Source organism: Saccopteryx leptura, chromosome 7 (assembly GCF_036850995.1).
Source record: "Saccopteryx leptura isolate mSacLep1 chromosome 7, mSacLep1_pri_phased_curated, whole genome shotgun sequence".
Classification (NCBI taxonomy): Eukaryota; Metazoa; Chordata; class Mammalia; order Chiroptera; family Emballonuridae; genus Saccopteryx; species Saccopteryx leptura.
The window spans coordinates 82578792-82602239 of NC_089509.1; the positions used below are offsets into that span (position 1 = coordinate 82578792).

The following is a 23448-nucleotide window of genomic DNA, read 5'->3' on the forward strand; positions in this document are numbered from 1 at the left end:
GAAAGTATTCAATTAAAAAAAAACTTATGTAAGGGTATTTTCCAATATAGGTATTATAAAACGCAAGAATTCTGAAATGACCTTATTGCATTTGTTATTGATTATTCTAATCCATGTATTCTTTCACTAACTCAAATCGTATAAAAATGTACTTCTATTAGAGTTTATATAGGAAACTATTGATGAATTTGGCTACATTCAAATTTTAAAATTTATATAATAAAAAACACCACATGTAAAGACATAAAGAAAGGTAACAAACCAGAAAAATGTATTCACAACACATAAAATGACAACATGAGTATGTAAACAATGCCTTTAAATCAACTTAAAAGTAAGAAAACCCAAAAGAGAAAAGACAAATGGGTAAAGAAGATAAGAAGGCATTCCACAGATACTGAAGCAGGAATAGCCAGTAAACTTAGGGAAAGATGCTGGCAATTAAATGCAATTTCAAATAATCGGTGCTATTTCACACTATTAGATTTTTAAAAAATCAAAAAGCCTGATAGGTAATACCGAATGAGAAATAAGAACCCTCAAATTGCCTGGACTTTGTGGAATTGCCATTTCTAGAACCTCTTCAGAATACAATTTGACAACGTTCCATATAGTTGAAAAGCATCTGGATTATGACTGAGCAATTTTAATTTTAGATATATACCATATTTACACTAAGACTTTAACATATACACAAGGTGATATATACAGGATGTTTATTGCTTCATTACTGATGAAAGCACAAATGTGGGGAGAAAATATGTATTTGTCAAAGGAGATCAGAACAAATAAAATGATATTGTTTTTATCATAGCAGATAAAAACAGTAAACTATATTCTTATTTTTTCTGAAGTGAGAAGTGGGGTAGTAGAGAGACAGACTCCTACATGCACCCAACTGGGATCCAGTAGGCAAGCCCCCTACGGGGTGATACTCGGCCCATCTGGGGCATTGCTCCATAGCAACTGGAGCCATTCTAGTATCTGAGGTGGAGGCCATGGAGCCATCCTCAGTGCCTGGGCCAACTTTGCTTCAATGGAGCCTTAGCTGCAGGAAGGGAAGAGAGAGAGAAAGAAAAGGGAGAGGGTGAAGGGTGGAGAAGCAGATGGGCACTTCTCCTGTGTGCCCTGGCTGGGAATCGAACCCAGGAATTGCAGACACTGACAGTCTACCACTGAGCCAGCCAGCCAGGGCCTAAACTATATTCTTATGTATCAACATAGATAGATATCGGAAATATTTATATATGTTAAACAAAAAAAAATGTTCAAGAATGCTATGTACATATAGCTATTGTAATTTTTAGCAATGCATTAGGCAAAACTGTATGTTGTTTACCTTTATGTACATGTTGCAAAATATAAAACTGTGGAAGGAAGGATACCTGTGAAAGTCATGATAGAGAAGAACAAAAGGCCCTTCATATACATACCTGCACGCATGCAGGTTTATGTATACACTTTTATGTGTATTACTGTTCTATAAGTATGTATGTGTGTTTGTCTGAAGTAAAAGTAATATTGGTAATACTTATTAATACTGGGATACAGGTGTAGATGTCTAACGAGAGGGTCCTAATTACTATTCTACAATTAATTTAGCTGTAAGTTTCTGGATCTTTGTGGTACCAACTATCACATGGGACTTTTTCCTTAGCAATTAATCTTAAATTCACTTTATTCCAATGGCTACTGATTTATTGAAAAAGAGAAATTACTGTTTTGGGTCTTAACAGATATTAAAAAATATGATTACTTACTGCTTCTGTTTCCAGATCTTCTGACTTCTATAGTTTAAAAATAGAAAGATGACTTTTAAAAATAACATGTCTAAAAATGCTTTTGCTGCAATGGTCAATCTAGCAGACATGTGCATATGAATGAAGAACGCAAGACTTATCAAGTTATTACTGCATTGCTATAACCGAGGGTTTCTCAGCCTCAGAAGTACTGACATTGTGGGTTGGGTATGCCTTTGTTGCAGGGAGCTACTCTGTGCGTATCAGAATGTTAATTAGCATCCTGGCCTCTACCCACTAGACACCAAAAACACCCCCTCTCCCAGTATGACAACCAAAAATGTCCTCAGACATTGCCAGACGTCCTCAGGCAATGTGGGGGAAAGGCAGAATTGCCTCAGTTCAGAACCAGTGCTATAGCCTTTGGGAATCTTTTTATGAAATCTCTACAAGACTAAACTGTTGCCACTTTTTCTGAATGAAAACAGGTTCCTAGATTTGGCCAAGTTTGAAGTAAACTTACTTTCACCTCTTAATTAAAAATTTCTTTTATTTTTGTTTTAATTCTATTTTAAGTGTTTGTATATTTGAGCTTAGTGCAATCAATATTACTTTTTATTATCATAATATTTATGATATTACAGGATTCTAAGATATCAGATACCTGCTTACTATCTTTTAGAAGACTGTTAGTGACAGAAAATACTGGATTGAATAACCTAACATTAAAACCCTCACATTAAAAACAAAACAAAACATTATAAAGCCAGAGCAAACGAGGGAGCTAATTATTCAAGAGGCGTTTTGTTTTATTTTGCTTTTAACTCTCCGTTAAAATCTGAAGTTTGAAGTCTGAGACTCGGCTGTCTATTTCTGGTAATGAGGATATAGAACATACTTTGTGTATACATTATGGGTCCTCAGTAAATGTCTGTCGTGTTTGAATCTTATTCCCCAATTTAAAAACCCAGGTACTATTTCAAATAAACATGTAAACTAAAACTCACATATTAAAGTGGCAAAACAGGAATTATGTTGTCCAGAGTTGCTAGGAAAACAGACGCGTAAGCACAGGTTTCACAGAAGCGGCAACAGCCAGCCAGTCTGTCCCAAGAATCACCAGCAGAGAAAAGGGACAGCGCTCCCTTTGGGATGTGGGCTGGACCTCGGATGGAATGGGTCGGAATGAGAGATCGACTGCCTTACTCATTGCGGAAACAGGACTTTTCCCCACCTCCTTGGCTAAAGTACACATTTTGTTTCTTGTTTTTCCCCAGTCTATTTGAAGAAGAGATAATGTCTTATGTGCCTCCACATGCCTTACTCCACCCCAGCTACTGTCAGTCCCCACGTGGCTCCCCTGTGTCCTCTCCCCAGAACTCGCCAGGTGAGTCCACCTGCAGCTCACAGTGACTTCTCTGAGGAGTGAGCCCTAAAGTCAGATGTTCTGTTCTTCATAAAGGACAGCAAAGGAACACGTTCGGTGCATCTTTTAGTGTTAGCACAGGGACATATTTTGTGGCACTTTCTGTATTTTAAAACTGGCTTGTTTCCATGGGGATTCACTTTGATAGGAAGATAATGACATTCCGAATAGGAAGATAAAGGTTAGTAATCTGATATACTCGGATATAGAATTTATTTTTATTATCTAGTGCCTAATATACCTTGGAAAAGGTTAGGGCACAATATACTATGTTAATATTTTGGATTTAAAAAGTTCTAGTTAGGAGACTGATTCAATGAATAATAGAAAGAAATTTCTACACTCAAGAAATAATACAGAATTAAAATGGGTCAGTGGAGTGGAGTTGGATAGTTTTCCCTGTAGTAGTCACTGCCTGCGCTAGACAGGAAGACTAAAGACACATGGGCGGATAGAACATGTGGTTGATGAAACAAATGAAAAATTTTCACTGCAAATTCTTTTTGAAAGAGGTATGTGGTAAATGAGGAATGAGTGAATGAATGATAGAAAACGCAGCTTAGCAAATGAGTATTTTTCAAAGGAAAGCAGTCATGGTGTTGACAGAACATTTGCTGCATTTATCCTCATTATAGACAATGTATTGTTCACACTTTCATGGCTATCAGAATTTAAAACTGCTTTAATAGAAATCCAAACTCCATATGTATCACTAAAAGCTGCTCTATGTTCTTTGATATATAACATGTGTTTTCACATACTGTTATGATAATGAAGCCACAGCCTAACTGAATACCACAAACAGGAAAAGGTCGATTAATTTGTTCATTTAACACAGATTTATTGAGCATCCATCTCTGATCCAAGCACTGAACTAAACCTTGGTGCTACAAAGATGAATAATATACTCTCTTCCTTTGAAGGATTCATAGTAGGCCAGTGAGTCAACAAATGACTCTGTAAAGCTCTGTGGTTAGTCCTTTATTGAAGAGATATATGGGAACACAGATGTGGGAACCATTCTTCCTTTAAGGCTAGGAGTGGGGTGTTTAGGTAAAGATGAAGATAACAGGTATGAAGGGAAGCCTTGAAGAATAATGAATAAAAATTTACTAGGTGGACCAAAGGAAGAAGGGCATTCTAGGTAAATGAGGAGCATAATAAGCTAAGCCAATGAATCATGAAAGTGGTTTAGAGCAAATTAATAGATACAAGTGAAGGCAAGTTCTCAAAGCTCAGATTGGAAAGATAGACAAGGGCCAGTTGGTCATTGATGCCTTATTTTGTAGTCCATGTGGAACCACTAACAATTTGCAAACAGAGGACTAGCATATTTTACCTTTGTAAAAGTTTGGTGGCAATACAGAGGATGAATTAGAAGATGAGAGGCTAGAGTCAGAGAAACTATTTGGAAAGCTGTTGTATTAACCCAGGTGACATGCTAAAGGGTTGGACTAGTAGTAATGGAAAAAAAGGGAATTAATTCAAAAGATCTGTAAGATATAGAGATTCCAGGACTTTGAGTCCTAGTAGGGTAGATGCTGAGGGCCTCACCAGTTAGATTACCAGACAGATGGTAACACTACCAAGAAAGGGGAAAGGTTAGACTGGAGGGAAGGGGAAAATGAGTTTGGTTTGGGACCTGTTTTGTTGAGGAATCTTTAGAGATATCCAAGCACTACTGGAAAAGACAGTCCTGGAGCTCAGGAGAGGTTGGTGGCTAGGAACAGAGGGACACTGGTGGCAGTGAGGCCCAGAGTATAGATCAGAGGGACTGCGGAAGACAAGTCCATGGGAAGAAGAGAAAATGGAGGGTGGTAACCTGAGGAACTCCAGGACTTAAGGGGTGGGTTGAGATAGAGAAGCAAATGAAGGAAAGAGAGCCAGTGGATTTTGGAAGAGAATTAGGAAAAGTCTTTTCGGGGAAGCTGGGTTACAGGGAGGAGGGAGTGGTGACCAAGGCCAAATTTTCAAAGGATGCAAGAAGGACGCAGCCTGAGAAGAGGCCATTACACTGGAAAATCATATAATTACATATGGCCTTTGCCAGAGCGGTTTCCGTGAACAGGTCACAAACTGGAACGGGACCAGTTATAGAATGATAGATTGTGTCAAGTGGAAGCCAGGTGTGCACAGTATTCCTTTCACAGAGTATGAAAAGAATGAAAGAAGTATTTTTCTCATGAATTGTGAAAGGAAAGAAAAATAGTACAGTAGTTAGAAAGAGAAGAAGAGTTAAGGAAGGGGTTCTAGGATGGGGAATTTGAGCATGTGTGTGTGCAGAGGTCAACAACAATGTGGGGGGAAAGAAAACGGCTTCCTCAATGGGCCAAAGCAGCAGCAGTCAACAGCACAAGCCCATGGGCAGGCAGGACACTGGAGGCAAAAGCACAGGTCGGCATTGGAACAAAGGAGGGACACCTGTTTTCATGATACAAGCTGGAAAGACATAAATAAGTATATGAGGCTACAGGTAAGTTTAAATGTTACTTAGAAGTTTGATGCCGAGGTGTAGAGGGAAATCTGATATAATTTACAGCGGGCCTTAGTCTTCATCAACTGTTTGTGATTTAGGGCAATTTGCTTCCTTCCCTGAACTTGAATTTCTTTGCTGTAAAATGAGAATAATAGTAATCACCTCCTATGTTGTTTGGAGAATACCTTGCTGGAGAACAATATACAGTGCATCCAGTATATGTCAATTTATTCCTTTTTTTCTTCTTTTTTTTGGAACTAGGATGTTGAAAAGTATCATTTGCCAAGATCTGAACCATTAATAACTGGAATACAGGAATACATTTCTGCCTGAGTTGCAAAGCTGGATGCCTAGATATTTAATCATTCTGACTGGTCTTTATCTTAGCTGGAACTTCTGGTGAAGTTTAAATGGGTTGTCCCTTTACCAGCAGGGGTCGGGAACCTATGGCTCCCGAACCAGATGTGGCTCTTTTGATGGCTGCATTGGCCCGCAGACAAATCTTTTATAAAAAAAATAATAACCTTTAAAATATAAAACTTTCTCATATTACAATCCATTCATTTCCTACTGCTCATGTTCATGGTTGCGGGTGGCTGGAGCCAATCACAGCTATGGTCTGGGACAACACCAAATTTTTATTGGCTAATGCATAACATACACGGGTTGTTGTATGGCTCTCACGGAATTACATTTGGCCTCCGCCCCAGGCACTAGAGTGGCTCTGATCGCAACAGAGCGACGCCCGGATGGGCAGAGCATCGCCCCCTGGTGGGCGTGCTGGGTGGATCCCGGTCGGGCGCATGCGGGAGTCTGTCTGACTGTCTCTCCCCGTTTCCAGCTTCAGAAAAATACAAAAAAAAAAAAAAAAAAAGTGGCATTCATGGCTCTCTCAGCCAAAAAGTTTCCCGACCCCTGCCTTACCAGATGCTTTATGGTTAAAGAGGTGAAGCTGAGTGGATTATTACTGATTCCAATCAAGGTTCTCCTTTCCAGGCCTTTTCTGGGGCCCTTCCTCCCCGAGAAAAAGGCAGATCCTGCAATCTGGCCCTTTGGAGCCCCCCAAAGGCACGTGCTGTGGCCACTGGCCGAGCGTCCTCTGAGACGAGGGTGAACATCCTAGACTAGTGTCGCTCTTCTCCTTTGGCGTCACTAATGCACGCAAGTGCTGTGGCCACTGGCTGCGCGTCCTCTGAGACGAGGGTGAACATCCTAGACTAGTGTCGCTCTTCTCCTTTAGCGTCACTAATGCATGCACGTGCTGTGGCCACTAGCCGAGCGTCCTCTGAGACGAGGGTGAACATCCTAGTGTCGCTCTTTTCCTTTGGCGTCACTAATGCACGCAAGTAACCCCTGGTGGCAGCAGAAGGCACCCTGCGAGCAGATTTAGTTATTTTCCAAAGACATGTAGAACCCAAATATATCTAAATTGCTAGCAGTGTTTGTGGTGGTTTTAATTTTCGAGAAGAATTATCTCTATATTTTTGGCCTACTCTGTTTCAGTGGGCTTTATTTGATCTTAAAATGGGGATGTACTGCCTGATATCAGTGGAAGTGACTAACTCATTCCACATGGCGCGAGGAGGGCAGGGCTGGCCAGCGGGCTGCGTGCGCCCGGGCGAGCGTTCTTCTGTTTCTTTGAGTCAAATAGCCTCTCCTTCTACCGGTTTCCCTAAAGTTTTAGTGAAAACATTTCAAAGAGATTTTTAAAAGTTGTCTGATACTCCTTCTTGTGACTAGAATTTCTCCCCTTTTAGTAGTGTGGGAATAACATTGTGTAAATTATTCCAATAATAAATTTTAATGATCTTTTTTTCAGAACATCTAGGAACCTGGTAGATTTTCCACACTTTTCCTCATTCCAAGCACATTTGCATGTCATTTCAAATCTAGAAGAGAGAGAGAGAGAGAGAGAGAGAGAGAGAGAGAGAGAGAGAGAGGTGCTTTGGAAACTTTGGCTCACTGCTCTTTGCAGCTGTGAGAGTGCTCACCTAAAACTTGTCGAAATTTTGGAATGTGCAGGTTTGTTTTTCTAGGACCGTTATAATGCCAATCCCAACCTTAGCTGTGCCAGAAAGAAAAGATCTTTCCAAACACCATATGGTTTACTCTGTCAAATATGGGACCCAGAAGATGACTTAAGGACCTTTTATAGTTGTACATTTCTAGGAATCTGAATGCAGTAAATACCTAATTTAACTAATATTATTGGAGATGCACTGACTCACTCGTGTGAATTTTGCATTTAACCGGAGTGTGAGTGCATTGAGGCTATTTCATGGTTTGGGGGCAGTAGGACCCCCCCAGTTACACTTAACAAGTGAAAAACAGACCAGACAGTGTGGAGAACCACACCGGTCTTTCCTTAAGGTCGTCCTGAGGGGCGGGATTCGAGGGGGGATTATTTCTAACACATAGTACGTCACCTTAAGGGTCCTCTTTTCCTCTCTTCCCAAAGTCTTAGCATCTTAGGTGCTGCTTATCTCCTCTCCTGTTCTTTCCAGATCCTCTGTCTCTCTCCCTCCTTTCTTTTCTCTTCCCTTCCCTCCCCACTCCTCCCCTCCCCTCCCTTTCTTCTTTCTTTTTTTTCTTTTCTTTTCTTTCCCTCCCTCCTCTTCCTTCCTTCCTTCCTCCCTCTCCCTTCCCCCATCTTCGCCACAGTCCCCAAAGTAGCTCCATTCTTGTTTTTAGAAATAGTTCTATCCTGTCTCTTTCTCAGCCCCACAGAGACGATCTAGGAACCAGATGGTTCAAATGAAGGATCCTCCCTGAGTATGTGGGAATGGGGGCAGCTGTGATTCTAGAAACGGAAGGAGAGCCAAATACTCTCTCTGTCGCAATAAGCAATAAAGAGGAATTTGTATTTTGCTGCTGCTGTTAGTCGGCCCTGCCCCCCCCCCCCCCCCCCCCCGCCCTAAGCCGTCAGGAGTACCTGTCACTGGCATGTCCTCCCACTTTCCCTTCTTAATAAAGTGCCTCTAATTTGCCGTGGTCTGAAAAATCACACTGTCAAGGTGGTTGTTTAAAATTAATAGCAGGTACAGGAAAGCACAAGCAAGCTCAGCCAGGGGCCTGAGGGCCTGTCCTGCTGGCGGGCCTGTGCTCAGTGCCGGCTGTACTGGAGGTGTTTCCCCTCACTTTCCATTGTGGAGCTGTATTCCAGAGACGAGTAGTCCAGAAATTATTGCAGTGCTTGCTAGTTCATTCTCATTCACTAACAGAGAATGTTTTAAAATGTTTTAGATATATATATATATATGTCATAGATATCTATCTATATATAATATATATATCATATCTCTCTACACACACACACACACACACACACACACACACACACCAGAAAGTGAACCAGGAAAGCAGTGAGCTCTTCCGGCCATCCCAGCGTAGAGGCCAGTAGCCACATGGAGTTGTGGTAAGCTCGATCCCCACCCAGGGCACAGTGAGAGCTAGTCATCAAAACAGTCTGGGTTCTTCCAGAATAATCAAAAGAGATTCAGGCTTCTTAGAAGTTTGATGCAGAGATTTTTCTAGTATTACCCAAAGTATCTTCTCAGGGAGAATGTTTTAGCTTATATACGATGATGCAGTTTTGTAACAGTAAATAGAAATAGTGTGACACTGGAAGGAAGTACTTTATGTCTGCCCAGTAAGGGTGAAGGAAAAAAAAGACCTAATAGCTGTTACTGAAATTTTTTCCTGCAAATAATTACCATAACGCCTGACTATCCTATGAAGTCACTGTTCCTTTGATCACTTCCTAAATATAACATTGACCTTTTTGTATCTGACTTCCTTTTTTAAGACCATAAAGACCATAAAATTGCTCTCTCTGTAGGAATGTTATATCGTAGAACTTCACTTGGGAGTTATGGTTCCCATACAGTTCTATTAACTTAATCTTCCAAGATCATTTTTAATTTCCAAGGTGGAAGTAACATTGTTCCTGCCCTGGAATTTCTTGGCAGTTGCCCCTGACTTGCATTAAAAGTTTGACAAGGGCCAACAACATAATTTACTATAATTTTTAAACCATGAAGTAATGTGCAAATGATTTTTTCATAATAGAACTATTAGCAAAAAAAAAAAAAAAAATTGCATTTAACAATGTCTGTCCCCGGAGTCTTCATAATTAAATCACTTTACCTAGAGCATAAATGGAGTCAGAGCTCATTTTTATTAAGTGTCTGTCTTGATATTGATGGAATGCTTTATGGCATTTCCCACATCCTTTTAAGCATCTCACATTATGCAGCAGTAGTATAATATGTGTTTTGTTTTCTTTTTAAATAATGAACTCTTAAAGAATGTTTCTTCTGAGCCTTGAAAGATTTTCATTGAGTTCTTTGTTCCTTTTTCTCTTCCCTGTCCATGATCATGCTCTTGAAGATTGATTCATCCGGCTGCTCTCTGAGTCTACTAGTCTGCAGTTCCTCAGACTGCAGCTTCGACAGCTTTTTGCTGCACCCCTGAGTGGACTTGTGAGGCACTGCCCTGTCCCTTAGCCGTCCAAAAGAGCAGACTCGTGCTTGTGGAGATCATCTTTCCTCATGTTGCAAATGATGCCTTTCAAGTACGCAGGAAGCATTGCCCCTCTGTGGGTCCCTGATGCTGCCCAGGTGTTTCTTTGGGTACATTGGACCTCCTTGTGGGGAATAATGGCTTTCAACCTTGGCTGCACTTCAGAGTTATCTGGAGAGCAGTATAAAACACTTACGCCTGGGTCCCACACCCACAGATTCTGATGTAATATGTCTGGGGTGTGACCTGAATGCTGAGATTTTTAAAAGCTTCCTGAGTGACTCTAATGTGCAGTCATGGTTTGAGGACCACGGCCTAGGAGTCTCTTCTGTATCCCAGACATTTCTAAGGGCTAGTTTATTTGTTTCCTTTGTGACATAGCTTTTAGCTCTGTGGGTAAAAGTTAACTATGCAAAGTTAACCTTGGGACATATTATTGATCAATAGCCAATTTTATTGAAATCCATTCATAAAACGTCAATGCAGTTCCCCCGTGTCTTTAGTGTTCGCCTCTATGCAAGTAGTAACAGTAAGAGCTAACAGAGATGTGGGGCTTCTTATGCAGAATCACGGCACAGAGTGCTGCTATGTATGCACTAACTCGTTTCATCCCAGCGTGAGGCCCTGATCTCACTGGAACTCCAGGACTATAATTTCAAGTGCTTATCCAGTATGTTCACCTGAACAGCTGTCATCTCCAGCTCCACTGTCATAAAGCTTCACACACCCTTGTCCACCGCCATCATCTCTCACACTCTTCTGGTGTGAGGTAGACCTGGCTCAAATGCCAGACCTCCCATGCACTGGCATCTGACTTCAGTTTCCTTAGTTACTGAGTGCTGATGGTGGCGATAGTAACAGTGCCTGCTTCAGAGACTTGTGAGGGTTCCCCAGAATCCTTTCTGCGCAGGGCATGGCCCCTCATGCCTCGCAGGCACTTCACCGATGACAGCTGTGGGTACTGTTTTCGACATTTCATGTTACCACTCCTGTTTCTCTGCTTTGCTTATCTACTGCTACCCATTCTTAGTTCACATTGGAAATGTTTCTCCGAGTCACCACTCTGCAGTCTCGTCTTCATCCATGCCTCAGGCTTCCGTTGCTGCAAGAACTCCTCACTGGGTCTCCACCCTGCAGTCTTTCCTCCTGCCACCCTCACTGCACTCAACACACTCTGAAAACCATTTCTTACGTAGTGACACTTGCCTGCTACTTGTTTGATCGGGGTTCTCTAAGGGGTCCCCACTGCTCACTGCATCATGCCCGATCTCAGCCTTGTTTCTTCAATTCCTCTCATAAGTGGGCTCCCACTTTCTGACTACTTCACTTCCCCCTTACTCCCAGCACTCGCCCTCTGCTCTGAGCTCGCAAGTGGGGTCACTCGAGGGCTCCTGAAACACGCATGCAGGGCTCGCTGAATGCTCACTGCCCGGCCCAGGGGGGAATGTCAAGTTCTCCTGTGTACCAGGCCCGCTCTGAGAGAGCCTGCTCCCTGACGTCTTTTCCATTGTGATCTCTACTCATCCTTGTGTACTGTCACTCTTCTGTAGCACTGCTCTCCAGTGCAGACGCGCGGAGGGTCAGGCGGCCGTGCGGATGAGCGGTGAGGGCACAGGGACAGCACACACTTCCTCTGAGGGAGCATCTACGTGCCGCAGCCCCGGGAAAACGCAAGCCGGTGGTTGCAAGAGCTCCCAGGTCATTTGCAAAAGAAACCTGGGTTGTTGTGTGTTTTTTTTTTACTTGAAATCTCCTCATTGTTAAGTGTTTATAAAGTTAATTTAAAATATTCTAAAAATGTTCTTATGGCAAACAAAATACTAGATCAATAGGTTTGGGTTTAGCCCCGGGGCAATAGTTTTGTCACCTCTGCTTTATAGTTTGTATGCTATCTAGTGTAGGACTTAACTATTCTCTAATTGTTTTATATGTTTTATTTCTGTCTTCCCAGCCAAGATACCCGCTTCAGGAGCCCTGCCTTATTCATTTTGCGCATCTGTTGCTGAACGTAACACAGTATTAGCAGTGAATAACCACCACTTCGTCGGTTCATTCAGTACAGAAATAGTTAATGAGCTTACATGATGTAAGCTTCAAAAGTTTTGTTTTCTGATTTCTTTCATTGTGTTGTGAAGTATTTAGTGGAAATTTCCAGTGTTTTGACCATGGCTCTGGGTCAGCTTCCCAAATGCATCACCAGTTTTGTATCCTGACTGTTGGTTAGTCACCTTGCAACCCAGAGCTGGATTTTTCTTTGGAAAGAGGAACTGTTACTTCTACATTTGATCAATGATACTTGTCATATGATGAAATAAAAAAAAAATCTTTAGCTAATCTATAGCTAATCATAGTACTTGGCACATATTAAGAATGGAACAAATAGCAGTATTTTGTACTCTGTGCAACCAGGAGACATGTGCCTTCTATAGTTATGTCTTTTACATCAGCATTATTTTACCCTATAATCTAAAATGTATGTCTAAAATCATTTTTAGTTATAGTTCATATCTAAAAGAACTTTTTATAGGTTTTCTATAAAGTAAAGTGTGAAAACTCACTATTCATGCTTTATGCACTGCATACTTTTCACATTGTCACTTCCTGTCTAGTTACTATGATATCATCTCAGCAGCAAGCAAAGCTATTCCACCCTCAGCAGTTACCATCAGACATGAGTAACCCTGCTTGACTCATATTAATTTGGACCGAAAAGGAGGACATATTTGACTAACACAGGGCACCATCGTAACTATTCAAACTGTTCTTTTCAACCAAAATGCCACAAGGAAGACATCTCGTGAGATCCTGGTTAATCTCCGTGGTGGTCGTTAACTTGGAGAGTTGAAAATGGCAGGAACTCTTGCCTCCTTTTGCTTGTTAACTCTGATCCCGACTCCCCGTTGCTATTTTCTTCATGATGATGCGATGAACATCAGGACAGTGCACAGTCTCACATTCTCTTCTTGTTTGTGGTTTGCTGTAGGTACTCAGCGTGCCAATGCTCGGGCTCCAGCCCCTTACAAGCGAGACTTTGAAGCCAAACTAAGGAACTTTTATAGGAAGTTAGAGACGAAAGGATATGGACAAGGCCCAGGGAAATTAAAGTAAGTCAAAAGCGAAACAAACCACAGGTCTGTAGATGGTGCAAGGACGGGATGCAGCAGGAATTGTAGAGAATTGGTTGTGATTTGGGGTGACCACCTTTGTTTTAGTGGGCATAATTATCTTTAGTGTCTGTAAAATGCAGCACCATATAAAATCTAGTTTTGGAATTAAGCACGATTAAGATGAAGGTTTTAAAACAAACAGTAAAAAAGTACACATTCCATATAAAAATGTTAAGAATTAAAAGCTGATTTATTTTTTTTTCTTCTGAAAAGTACCTTTGTTGGCTGAGAGTATATTCATTAGAGAGAGAGCTGTCACAGTGACCTATACTGCCCATCACTGTCTCCTGCGCTTACCTGAGTGTGGGAACCATGCTCAGCCCCATTGCATTCTGGGAAATAAACTTGTCCAACAGAGTATGTCATGAATGCTGTTTCTGCCTATTTTTATCCACCTCCATTTAAAAGGGGACACTGAAACATCATTATAATGTGCGATCAGAATTATTTTCATTCTCTGCTTACCCCCTGCTGCCTTCATCCCTGCCTCCGCCTCTGTGCCATGTCCCCATTGGACATCACTATGCCATCTAAGAGAGGACCCAGGAGGGAGACTCTCTACTGCAGTCTGTCATGTTCTGGGAGGCCTGAATGAAGGTCCAGGGACCAGCCCCGCAGCCCCACAGGGAGGGCTTGCTTGATTTAATTCACAGGTTGCACTTCTCATCGCCCTCCGGAAACATCAGCCTGCCCAGAACACTGCACCTCCCAGAGCTTTTTCCTGCTGATGCTTTTCTCTTAAAAATGTCTTGATGATCAAGCTTTCATCCTTTGGCCTCCACGATATCTTCCTTTACATTACTATTTTCTCTAAAGGCAAATTGATATCTGCTTAAGGATGACTTTAACTGACATTATGACAAGTGGATTAATTGGGCACAAGTTATCGGTCATGTGTATCTTTCACTTAGGGAATTTCAAGATTTGCTTATTTTAAAAATTAAGCACAATTAAAAACGCCTCTGTTTTGGAGGACACTGAGAATTTCTTTTTTCTCCTTGTTCTCACGGTCATCTCTCTAGGCACTGAGTGATTAAATTCCTTGTCTGGGTGCATTCAGGCTGCAAACATGACCTCACAGGGTTGTTCTTCCTTTACTAATCAAAAGTGTTCTGCCTGCGTTGTTTCATATCTTTCTTGGAAAAATTGATTTGAGCATTCAGAAGGGCCTCTCAGATTGTTTTCACAGGTCATAGGTGGGGTGCCGTCTTGACCAATGATTCTGTTACATAACAGTTGCTAATGCTGTTTAGAGTTAAAGACAAACCTGTCCTTTGTGGCAGATAGCAACGACATTAAGTCACTCCTTTTTGCCTAGTTAATTATGGTAAATGGAAATTAACTGGCATATACCCAGTTCTAGATAGATAAGGATTAGGAAATAATCTGTATTTTTCAAATTGTCTCCTTATGGACAGGTTAATTATCAGAAGAGATCACTTACTTGAAGATGCTTTTAATCAGATCATGGGCTACTCCCGAAAAGATCTGCAGAGAAATAAGCTGTACGTCACCTTCGTCGGGGAAGAAGGGTGAGTAGAACAGAGAAGTGGCCTGGGGAACACAGGCCGTGGCTGCAGGGCGGATGTTTCACCACATCCTCGCTGTGGTCGCCTGAAACAGGAAATCCTTCTGGCAGGAAATGCCGTTCTCATACACTTAAACCTCTGGGCTTTTTTTTTTTTTTTTTAAGGCTTTCTCTGGTTTTTAAATCATTTGGCATAGACGTTCTTTGGTAAAAACGTGTAACTGTGGACCATTTTTGAGAGCAGAGCTTGCTTTGGTTTCTTCTCTCTCAAATTCTCTCTTAAAGGGAAAAGTGGGCTTTGAAGAAAAAAAAAGAAAAAAAAACCCCACAAGGAATTGCATTTTAGCATCTACAATCTTGTTATCTGCGGTGGGGTGCTGAGTAGAACCAGCTTCACCTGCTAAATAAACTCAGTTTCAGAAGCACCAATTAGATTCCTACTCTTCTATGAGGAAGCCAAAAACAGCAATAACTCTTGAGTCTTGGTTTTTACTTTTCCATCCCCAGTTCTTCTCTCCTTTTTGGATGGCAACACAGTTACCAAAATAACTACCTGCTATAAACAAAGGTCTCCAACCTTGTGTGACTCTTCCATGAGTGTGCTCATATAGATAAGGGTTAGGAGATGAAGGAGTGAAGACACCCACACAGCTATGGCATCCGAACAGACATACCAGCGGTGATACAACACTCGAGAAGGTGACAGCTTCCATCTCTCCCAGACCCCTTCCTCTTGCCTCATTTCACGTCAGGGGTCGAATCTCAGCACCTTTATGTAACCCAGCCATCACTAGAATGAACTTCAAAAAAATGCCACACAGTTGCCTGAGCTCTGGTTGTCTTCTTGAGTGTGTTGGTTTGGGTTATTTCAAGACTACCCCTCTGAGTCATGCCCAGGAATGAACTGTGTTAGATTATGGAATCATGGAATCATAGTATTAACATCCAACAAATTTAACCATTCAGTACCTGGTTCATGAAATGGAGACTCCAACGTATAAAATGACTTGCATGTGCTATCAGAACCAGATAATAGCAAAACTGAGATTCACAAGGTCTTAGTCTTTCAGTCGGTATTCTTAGACCAACCTTGGGATGCAGACAAGACTCCTGAAGTCTGGTTCATCTGAATTTTGATAACTTCTGCTTTTCACATATACTGTTGTATAGCCTCCTAGCTATGAAATAAAACATTACATGGCAAAACACTATAGTGTGACATAGTTGAACAGACCTGAGCCTTTTGATGCTTGTGTTAATTGGCTGAAAGATGCAGGTGCACAGTTGAAAATAAAGACAGATATTTTTAGCTTAATCACAGGTATGCATGGGATGCCAAATATTTCCTGACATAATTAGCCTGCTTCGAATGAGAATACTTTTCCTCCCCCAGAACTCCAGCTGCCTTCCTCCATTGTTGGATCACGGTTTGTTGAGATCTCAAAGGTGTAGGGAAGAGTCCTTGGGGGCCTTGGCACTTAAGCTTGAATAGAAAAGATACTTATCATGTTTGATCATCCTAATGTGTCTCCCTATGATCTGGACTGATGACATCTGTCTCTAGGAGAAGGCCAGGCTGAGTGCCACTAAAGCGCCAGTGCTTCCTGTTTCTATTCCCTGTCTCCTACCTACCCTAGAGGGAAAATAAGAGTGAGGATATTTTGAAGTATAACTTAGTCATCAGGAACAATCTCTTAATCAGTGCCTTCTGCATATGTCCTATTGAAGCTAGAGTAGGGCCAGATAATTTCTGATCTCATGGCTTTATCATGCCAATATCATACATATAGATTATTAGATACAGACTTATTTTGCTATTAGGCATATACTATTTTGAAAGATTAAAACAGGGCACTTGCTAGAAAATGGAAAACTCAAAACAACATTAAGAGGTGATTTTAGCCTTTGCCAACTTCTCAAACATTACAGTGGTCCCTCGTCTATCGCAAGGGTTAGATTCCAGAACCCCCTGCGAAGTAGCGACCTTATGTTTATTTTATTATTCATATATATATATCTTAAGGCTTTATAAATCCTCCCCACACTCTTATTGACCTTTCCCGCACTCTTATAAACACTGCCTATGCATTTTCCATATGTGCAAGTCTTTGTCTATTCATCTGCTGTACACTACGTATTTTATTTTGATTCAATATTCTTTTAATGTTTTAATATTTTTATATTTTTTTATTTTTTAAGCTAGAAAATGCTTATTTTACCACAAAAATAATTAAAATAATAAATATATAAAAATACTTATATACCGCAAAATTCTGCGATACAGTGAAAAATCTGTAATACAAAATTAGATGTATACAATTTAAAAATCCGTGATACAGTGAGACCATGAAAAGTGAACCGCGATATGGTGAGGGACAACTGTAATTCTATCACATGAAACATTTCTTTCTGGATTATAATAAATACCCCAAATGGAAAGCTGCCTAAGTTTTTCGATGAAACTATAAAACATGGAGTGTGAAGTTTTCTGTTACTTTCCCTTCATTAATCTTAATGCCCTCAAAATGTGTCATTTTGTGAACTCTTTTAATGTCTAGCTCTAATAAAAAACTATTTAAATGTATATCATACACCGCTAGTGCCCAGATCTTGGTTTATAATCCTTCTTTAATCAAAGGAACTAGGGTTCCTTGAAGAAACAGCTGATTCTAGGATGGAGACAGGAAATACACAAGAGGAGGCCTAAAGGTCCGGCCAGAAGGTAAAGAAGTCAAAAAGTCAGTGATGGGGTAGGTCACAGGGACATAAGAACTAACTGAGAGAGCTCCCAGTGGCCAAAGCTGGAGTAATTTGCACAAGATAAGTAAATAAAGTAGTACTGGATTATAATCTGAAGTCCAAAATATCTATATTCATGTAAATACATGATTGAATAAATTAAATAAATAAATGATGAATAGACAAACCTTTTGTGCAGAAGATTTCCAAATAATTTAGTAGAATTACTTACTTCTTAATTGTGGCTTGCACATACTTTCTTGCAAACAGTGTGGAAAGGGAGAGAAGGCAGGCTGCAGTGGAGATGCCTTACACTCAGCCGAGAGAGCAGCGTTAAAATCAGCAGTGCCACGTCATGTTAATCGTGCATACTCTTGACATGAGGTGATGAGAATGGCAGTTTACTTTTTTATGCCTTTGCTTCCAAAAACCCATAATGTCAGTTTAATGGTGAGAAAAACATCAGAAAAATCTAAATTGGGGGATGTCTTAAAGACACCTTACCAAGTATTCCTTAAAAACTGTCAAGGTCATTGACAATTAAATGAGTCTGAGAAACTGTCACAGCCAAGAGGGGCTCAAGGAAACATAACAATGAAATGTAATACAGGTATTTTTGGATGGGATCAAGGGACATTAGATAACAACAAAGAAAATCTGAATAAAGTATAGAGTTTAGTAAAAAATAATGTATCAATATTGGTTCACTAATTGTAACAAACCTACTATACTAATATTAGATGCTAATAAGAAGGGAACTGAGTGTGAGGTATACAAGAATTCTTCATGCTATCTTTGAAACTTTCCTGTAAATCAAAAACTATTTAAAAAAAAACATGTATTAAAAGAAAACATATAGTCTGGATTTGGAAAGATTTAGGAAATGCTTCCCCAAGAATGATTTTTCTTATTTCCTTTTCTCTGATAAGTGCCTGCCACCAGGGTATTTGGATATGTGTATACCTTCTTCTGCACTTGAGGTCAGCAGAGTAGTAAGTATGTAAATAGAGTTAATTCTATGAAAGTTCAAGTTAACAGGGATATTGGTATACATAAAGTATTTTGTGTTGCTAAGGTCAACTTATTATTTATGAGAGAATACTTGCAACTCTTATGGAAACCATCTCACTGGTCATATTTTCTACTTTATATCATCAGGATCTTTGTTTATAATATATTAGCTAGAGCATATAGAGAAAGGGATTTATTTTTAAGAATAATGCATATGGTAGAGCCCACCAAAAAAACTACTAGAACTGATAAATGAATTCAGTAAGGTAGCAGGATACAAAATAAATATCCAGAAATCAGTTACATTTTTATACACCGATAATAAACTATCAGAATGGAAACTAAGAAAATAATCCCTTTTACAATAGCATTATGTATGTATATATAGCTAGCCTAGGAATAAATTTAACCAGGATTTAAAAGACTTATACTCAGGCCCTGGCCGGTTGGCTCAGTGGTAGAGCGTCGGCCTGGCATGAGGAAGTCCCGGGTTCGATTTCCGGCCAAGGCACACAGGAGAAGCGCCCATCTGCTTCTCCACCCCTCCCCCTCTCCTTCCTCTCTGTCTCTCTCTTCCCCTCCCGCAGCCGAGGCTCCATTGGAGCAAAGATGGCCCAGGCGCTGGGGATGGCTCCTTGGCCTCTGCCCCAGGCGCTGGAGTGGCTCTGGTCGCGACAGAGCGACACCCCAGAGGGGCAGAGCATCGCCCCCTGGTGGGCAGAGCGTCGCCCCTGGTGGGCGTGCCGGGTGGATCCCAGTCGGGCGCATGCGGAAGTCTGTCTGACTGTCTCTCCCTGTTTCCAGCTTCAGAAAAATAAAAAAAATAAAAAAATAAAAAAAAAAGACCTATACTCAGAAAATTATAAGACATTGAAGAAAGAAATTGAAGAAGTTACAAATAAGTGGAAGCAGGTAACACATTCATGGATAGGAAGAATAACATCATTAAAATGTCCATACTATTCAAAGCAATATACAGATTTAGTGCAATTCCCATCAAGATACCAATGGCATATTTCACCGAAATAGAAGAAATATCCCAAAAGTTTATATGAAACCACAAAAGATCCTGAATAACCTTAGCAATCTTGAGAAAGAACAACAATGTTGGCGGAATCACCCTTCTGATATCAAACCATACTACAAAGCCATGGTAATCTAAACAACATAGTACTGGCATTAAACAGACATATATATATAAATCAATGAAATACCAGGCCCTGACTGGTTAGTTCAGTTGGTTAGAGCTTTGTCCTGAGTTGCTGAAGTTATGGGTTTGAATGCCAGTCAGGGCACAATATAGAAGTTAATCAATGAATAAGTGGAAAAACAAGTTTATGTTTCTCTTTCTATCTCTGCCTATCTCTCTGTCTCTCTCCCATTCTCTCTCTGAAAATCAATAAAGTTTTTAAATATTAAAAGAAAAACAATAGCCCAGAAATAAACCTACATCTTTATGATCAGTTAATATTTGACAAAAGAGACAAGAACATACAATGGGGCAAAGACAGTCTATAAAATAAATGGTGTTTGCAAAGTTGGACAGATACATGCAAAAAAATTAAACTAGACCCTAACCTTCTTACACCATACACAAGAATAAACTCAAAATGTGTTAAAGACTTAAATATAAGACTCAAAACCATAAAATTCCTAGAGGAAAACATAGGCAGTAAAATCTTAGACATTTCTCGTAGCAATACTTTTCCTGTTATATCTTCTTGTGCAAGAAAAACAAGACAAAAAACAAACAAATGGGACTATATCAAACTAAGAAGTTTTTTGCGCAGTAGAAGAAAACAACAAAATGAGAAGACAGCCCACTGAATAAACATTTCTCCAAAGAAGACATACTGATGGCCAATAGACATATTAAAGATGCTCAATGTCACTATTCATCAGAGAAATGCAAATGCAATTAATTAAAACCACAATGAGATATCACTTCATGCAGGTCAGAAGGCATATCATCAATAAATCAACAAACAACAAATGTCAGTGAGGATGTGGAAAAAACAGAACCCTCATGCACTGTTGGGGGAAATGCAGATTGGTGCAGCCACTTTGGAAAGCAGTATGGAGTTACCTCAAAGAATAAAAATGGAACTACCTTATGACCCAATGATCTCACTTCTGGGACTATTTTCAAAGAAACCCAAAACAACTGATTTGAAGAAAATATGCACCCATATGTTCATGCAGCGTTTTTTACAATAGCCAAGATCTGGAAACAGCAGAAGTGCCCATCAATAGATGAGTGGATAAAAAAAGCTGTGGTACATTTACACAGTGGAACACTATCGACCGTAAAAAAGAAGGCAATCTTACCTTTTATGATAGCATGGATGGACCTGGAGAGCATTATGCTAAGTGAAAAGAGCCAGTCAGAGAAAGATCAATACTATATGATTTCACTTATTTGTGGAATCTAATAACATAAAGTAATGAAATTGAAACAGACTCATAGATACAGAAAACAGACTGACAGCTGTCAGCGGGGAAATGGGTTGCGGATCTAAGTTAAAAAGGTGGTGAAATTAAACAAAACCAAACAAACAAAAAACTACTCATAGACACAGACAACAGTATAGTGGTTACCGGAGTGGAAGGGAGCTGAGGGGAAGCAGAAAAGGGTAGAGGAGGAGGGTAAATAGTGAAGGACGGAGACTTGACTTGGGGTGGTGAACATTCAATACAGCATATAGATAATGTATTATAGAATTATGTCCTTGAAACCTGCATAATTTTATTAACCAGTGTCACCCCTCTCGATTCAACAAAAATTTTTTTCAAAGAAGAATAGTGCATCTGCTTATACTCCCAAAAGGTGTGAATTAGCACATTCACAGAGAGAGTCGAGCTCTGCTTTAAGTTGTTTCTTTGTACAGGCCTGAAACACGATATATAGATTGTTCCTGAAATGAAATAGCTGAGGCAAGAAAAATGATGGAAAAATTTATAGTCAGAAATTTACAGGTTAACTGCAAGTTCCTTGTGAGGTCGAATTAATCCCAGAATGTTGGTGTTGCCTATATTCAATTAAAAACTACAAACATCATTCAAGAGCCTGTTAATGCTTCTTGCTAAAATAATACTTCATGTTATACTTGGCTTTTTACTAAAAGCAGTTTCTAAGCAAACCACTGTGATTTAATCTGGTCAGAGCTGGAGGTTTATTTCCACGCAACTTAGTTTGGTTATCTGCTCTTGCAAAGTGTGTGTGTGTGTGGGGGGGGGGGGTGGCTGTCAGCAGCGGAGGAATGGCTGGAAACTGAGTCATCTTGACTGAATGTGGTGGGAAATCGCATGCCGTGGCTGCTGCTTTCTGCTGGGCTTCTGTCTGCCTAGAAGTTGCTCCTTTAGAAGGGGGCCAGTGGAGCATTGCAGTCTCTAGTGTGTCATTTTCTTCTGAATTCAAAGCCCTAGCAACTAAAGCTACGTAGTGTCAGAAGTAGCTAGTAGACTATTGTGTTCTGAGAAGGCATCCTGGGCCATTAATTTCTTTCTCAGTACCCAAAACAGTAAGGAAATAATGACCTTGGTAAAAAGAGGATGTTTACACTGTGATTTGCCTCACCTCTTTTTTTTCCTCCATGGCCAACTCTGTAAAAGGCACCTTTCTTTAAGAAAGAATGAGTTCATTATATGCAAGGTGCCATCTATATGACGTCAATCACCTGTCTTGCAGAGCCCCGCTTAGACTAGGGAAGGCATGTGTGCAGTTTTAGTTTAGCGGTGTAAGGACAGTGAGCTCTTTCTGTGACCTTTCTGCCGAGACAGATCTGAAACAGTTTTCTTGCATTTTTGCTTATAAAATAACCAACAACTCTTTCATCTGACTGGTGTCATCCTTACTAAAAGCTGTGTGGGATTCTGAGCTTAACATTTATTCCTCAGAACTCTTTAAAGCGTCGAGTTAAATGTAATCAAAGTTGCTTGTTTTCTTCTAAAAAGGGACATATGCAGAATAACTTAAGTTACCCAAACCTTTCTGAAGAAGGGTGCTTCTGTATCTGAGTTTGATATCACCAGGTAAAACTCTGCTTGTCTTATTAATTGCTCCCACAATTCCTTACTCACCCACCAGGCCTTCTGAAGTAGCTGAAGAACTGATGCTTTGCTGCTATAAATGTTTGCGGGTGAATCAGCGGGTGTGTTCCTGACCCGGCTTGTAAGAAAGCAAAGCTTTCCGTCTTCCAGAAACCATGTGGGAAATGATGGGGCAACCTCCCAATGCCATCACATCTTCTTTCCTTGTATAGTCTACTGCCATTGGGGTACTTTGTTTCCAGTAACTTTTAGTTGAAAATGAAGAGCAAGAGAATAATATTAATAATTTAAACAAATATGGAATGCCACTAACAAGTCGGGCGGTGTCAGTCTGGCAACGTGATGGTGTTGAACATGCTTTGTCAGCACTCCGTGGGGCTCAAAACTGCACTGCCACCCGAAAGACATCTGTGCTTATTCCGAAATGCCCTCACATGCAGCTGTTGTGTGGCTACACACCCATTGTCCGGAGTTTCTATATTTCAGTGCCAAGCCTTTAGCTGTGGAACCAACCTAACTGGCAAAACAGGAATGTAACAAACGATCCCTGTGATATGAGTCATATTAACTATTTATATGGACGAGGTTGCTAAGACATTACAGGAAGCAAATGCACGAGGTGCTCTGCTGGGACACGTCTTATTGGGTTAGGTAGCCATATGTAATTTGTAGCTTACAACTTGCTCTCAGAGATACACTTCTCAGTTTTGGATTGTAATCAAATCAAACTTTAAAAACTGTCTTACTGTAGATTGACTTCATCAGTGCTGGGAGAGTTAAAAAAACAGCAG

At 40.4% G+C, this 23448-nt stretch overlaps 1 protein-coding gene across 7 annotated transcripts in view; it reads left to right on the forward strand.

Annotated features, from left to right (window-relative positions):
• HECW2 (HECT, C2 and WW domain containing E3 ubiquitin protein ligase 2) overlaps positions 1 to 23448 on the forward strand; it is a 424054-nt gene that overhangs the window by 369485 nt on the left and 31121 nt on the right. For all 7 annotated transcript variants that reach the window (XM_066346627.1, XM_066346626.1, XM_066346625.1 and 4 more), the window contains 3 exons: positions 3017 to 3126; positions 13146 to 13266; positions 14748 to 14861. In XM_066346627.1, coding sequence (XP_066202724.1) covers positions 3017 to 3126; positions 13146 to 13266; positions 14748 to 14861 — 345 coding nt within the window. The remainder of the gene's footprint in view (positions 1 to 3016; positions 3127 to 13145; positions 13267 to 14747; positions 14862 to 23448) is intronic.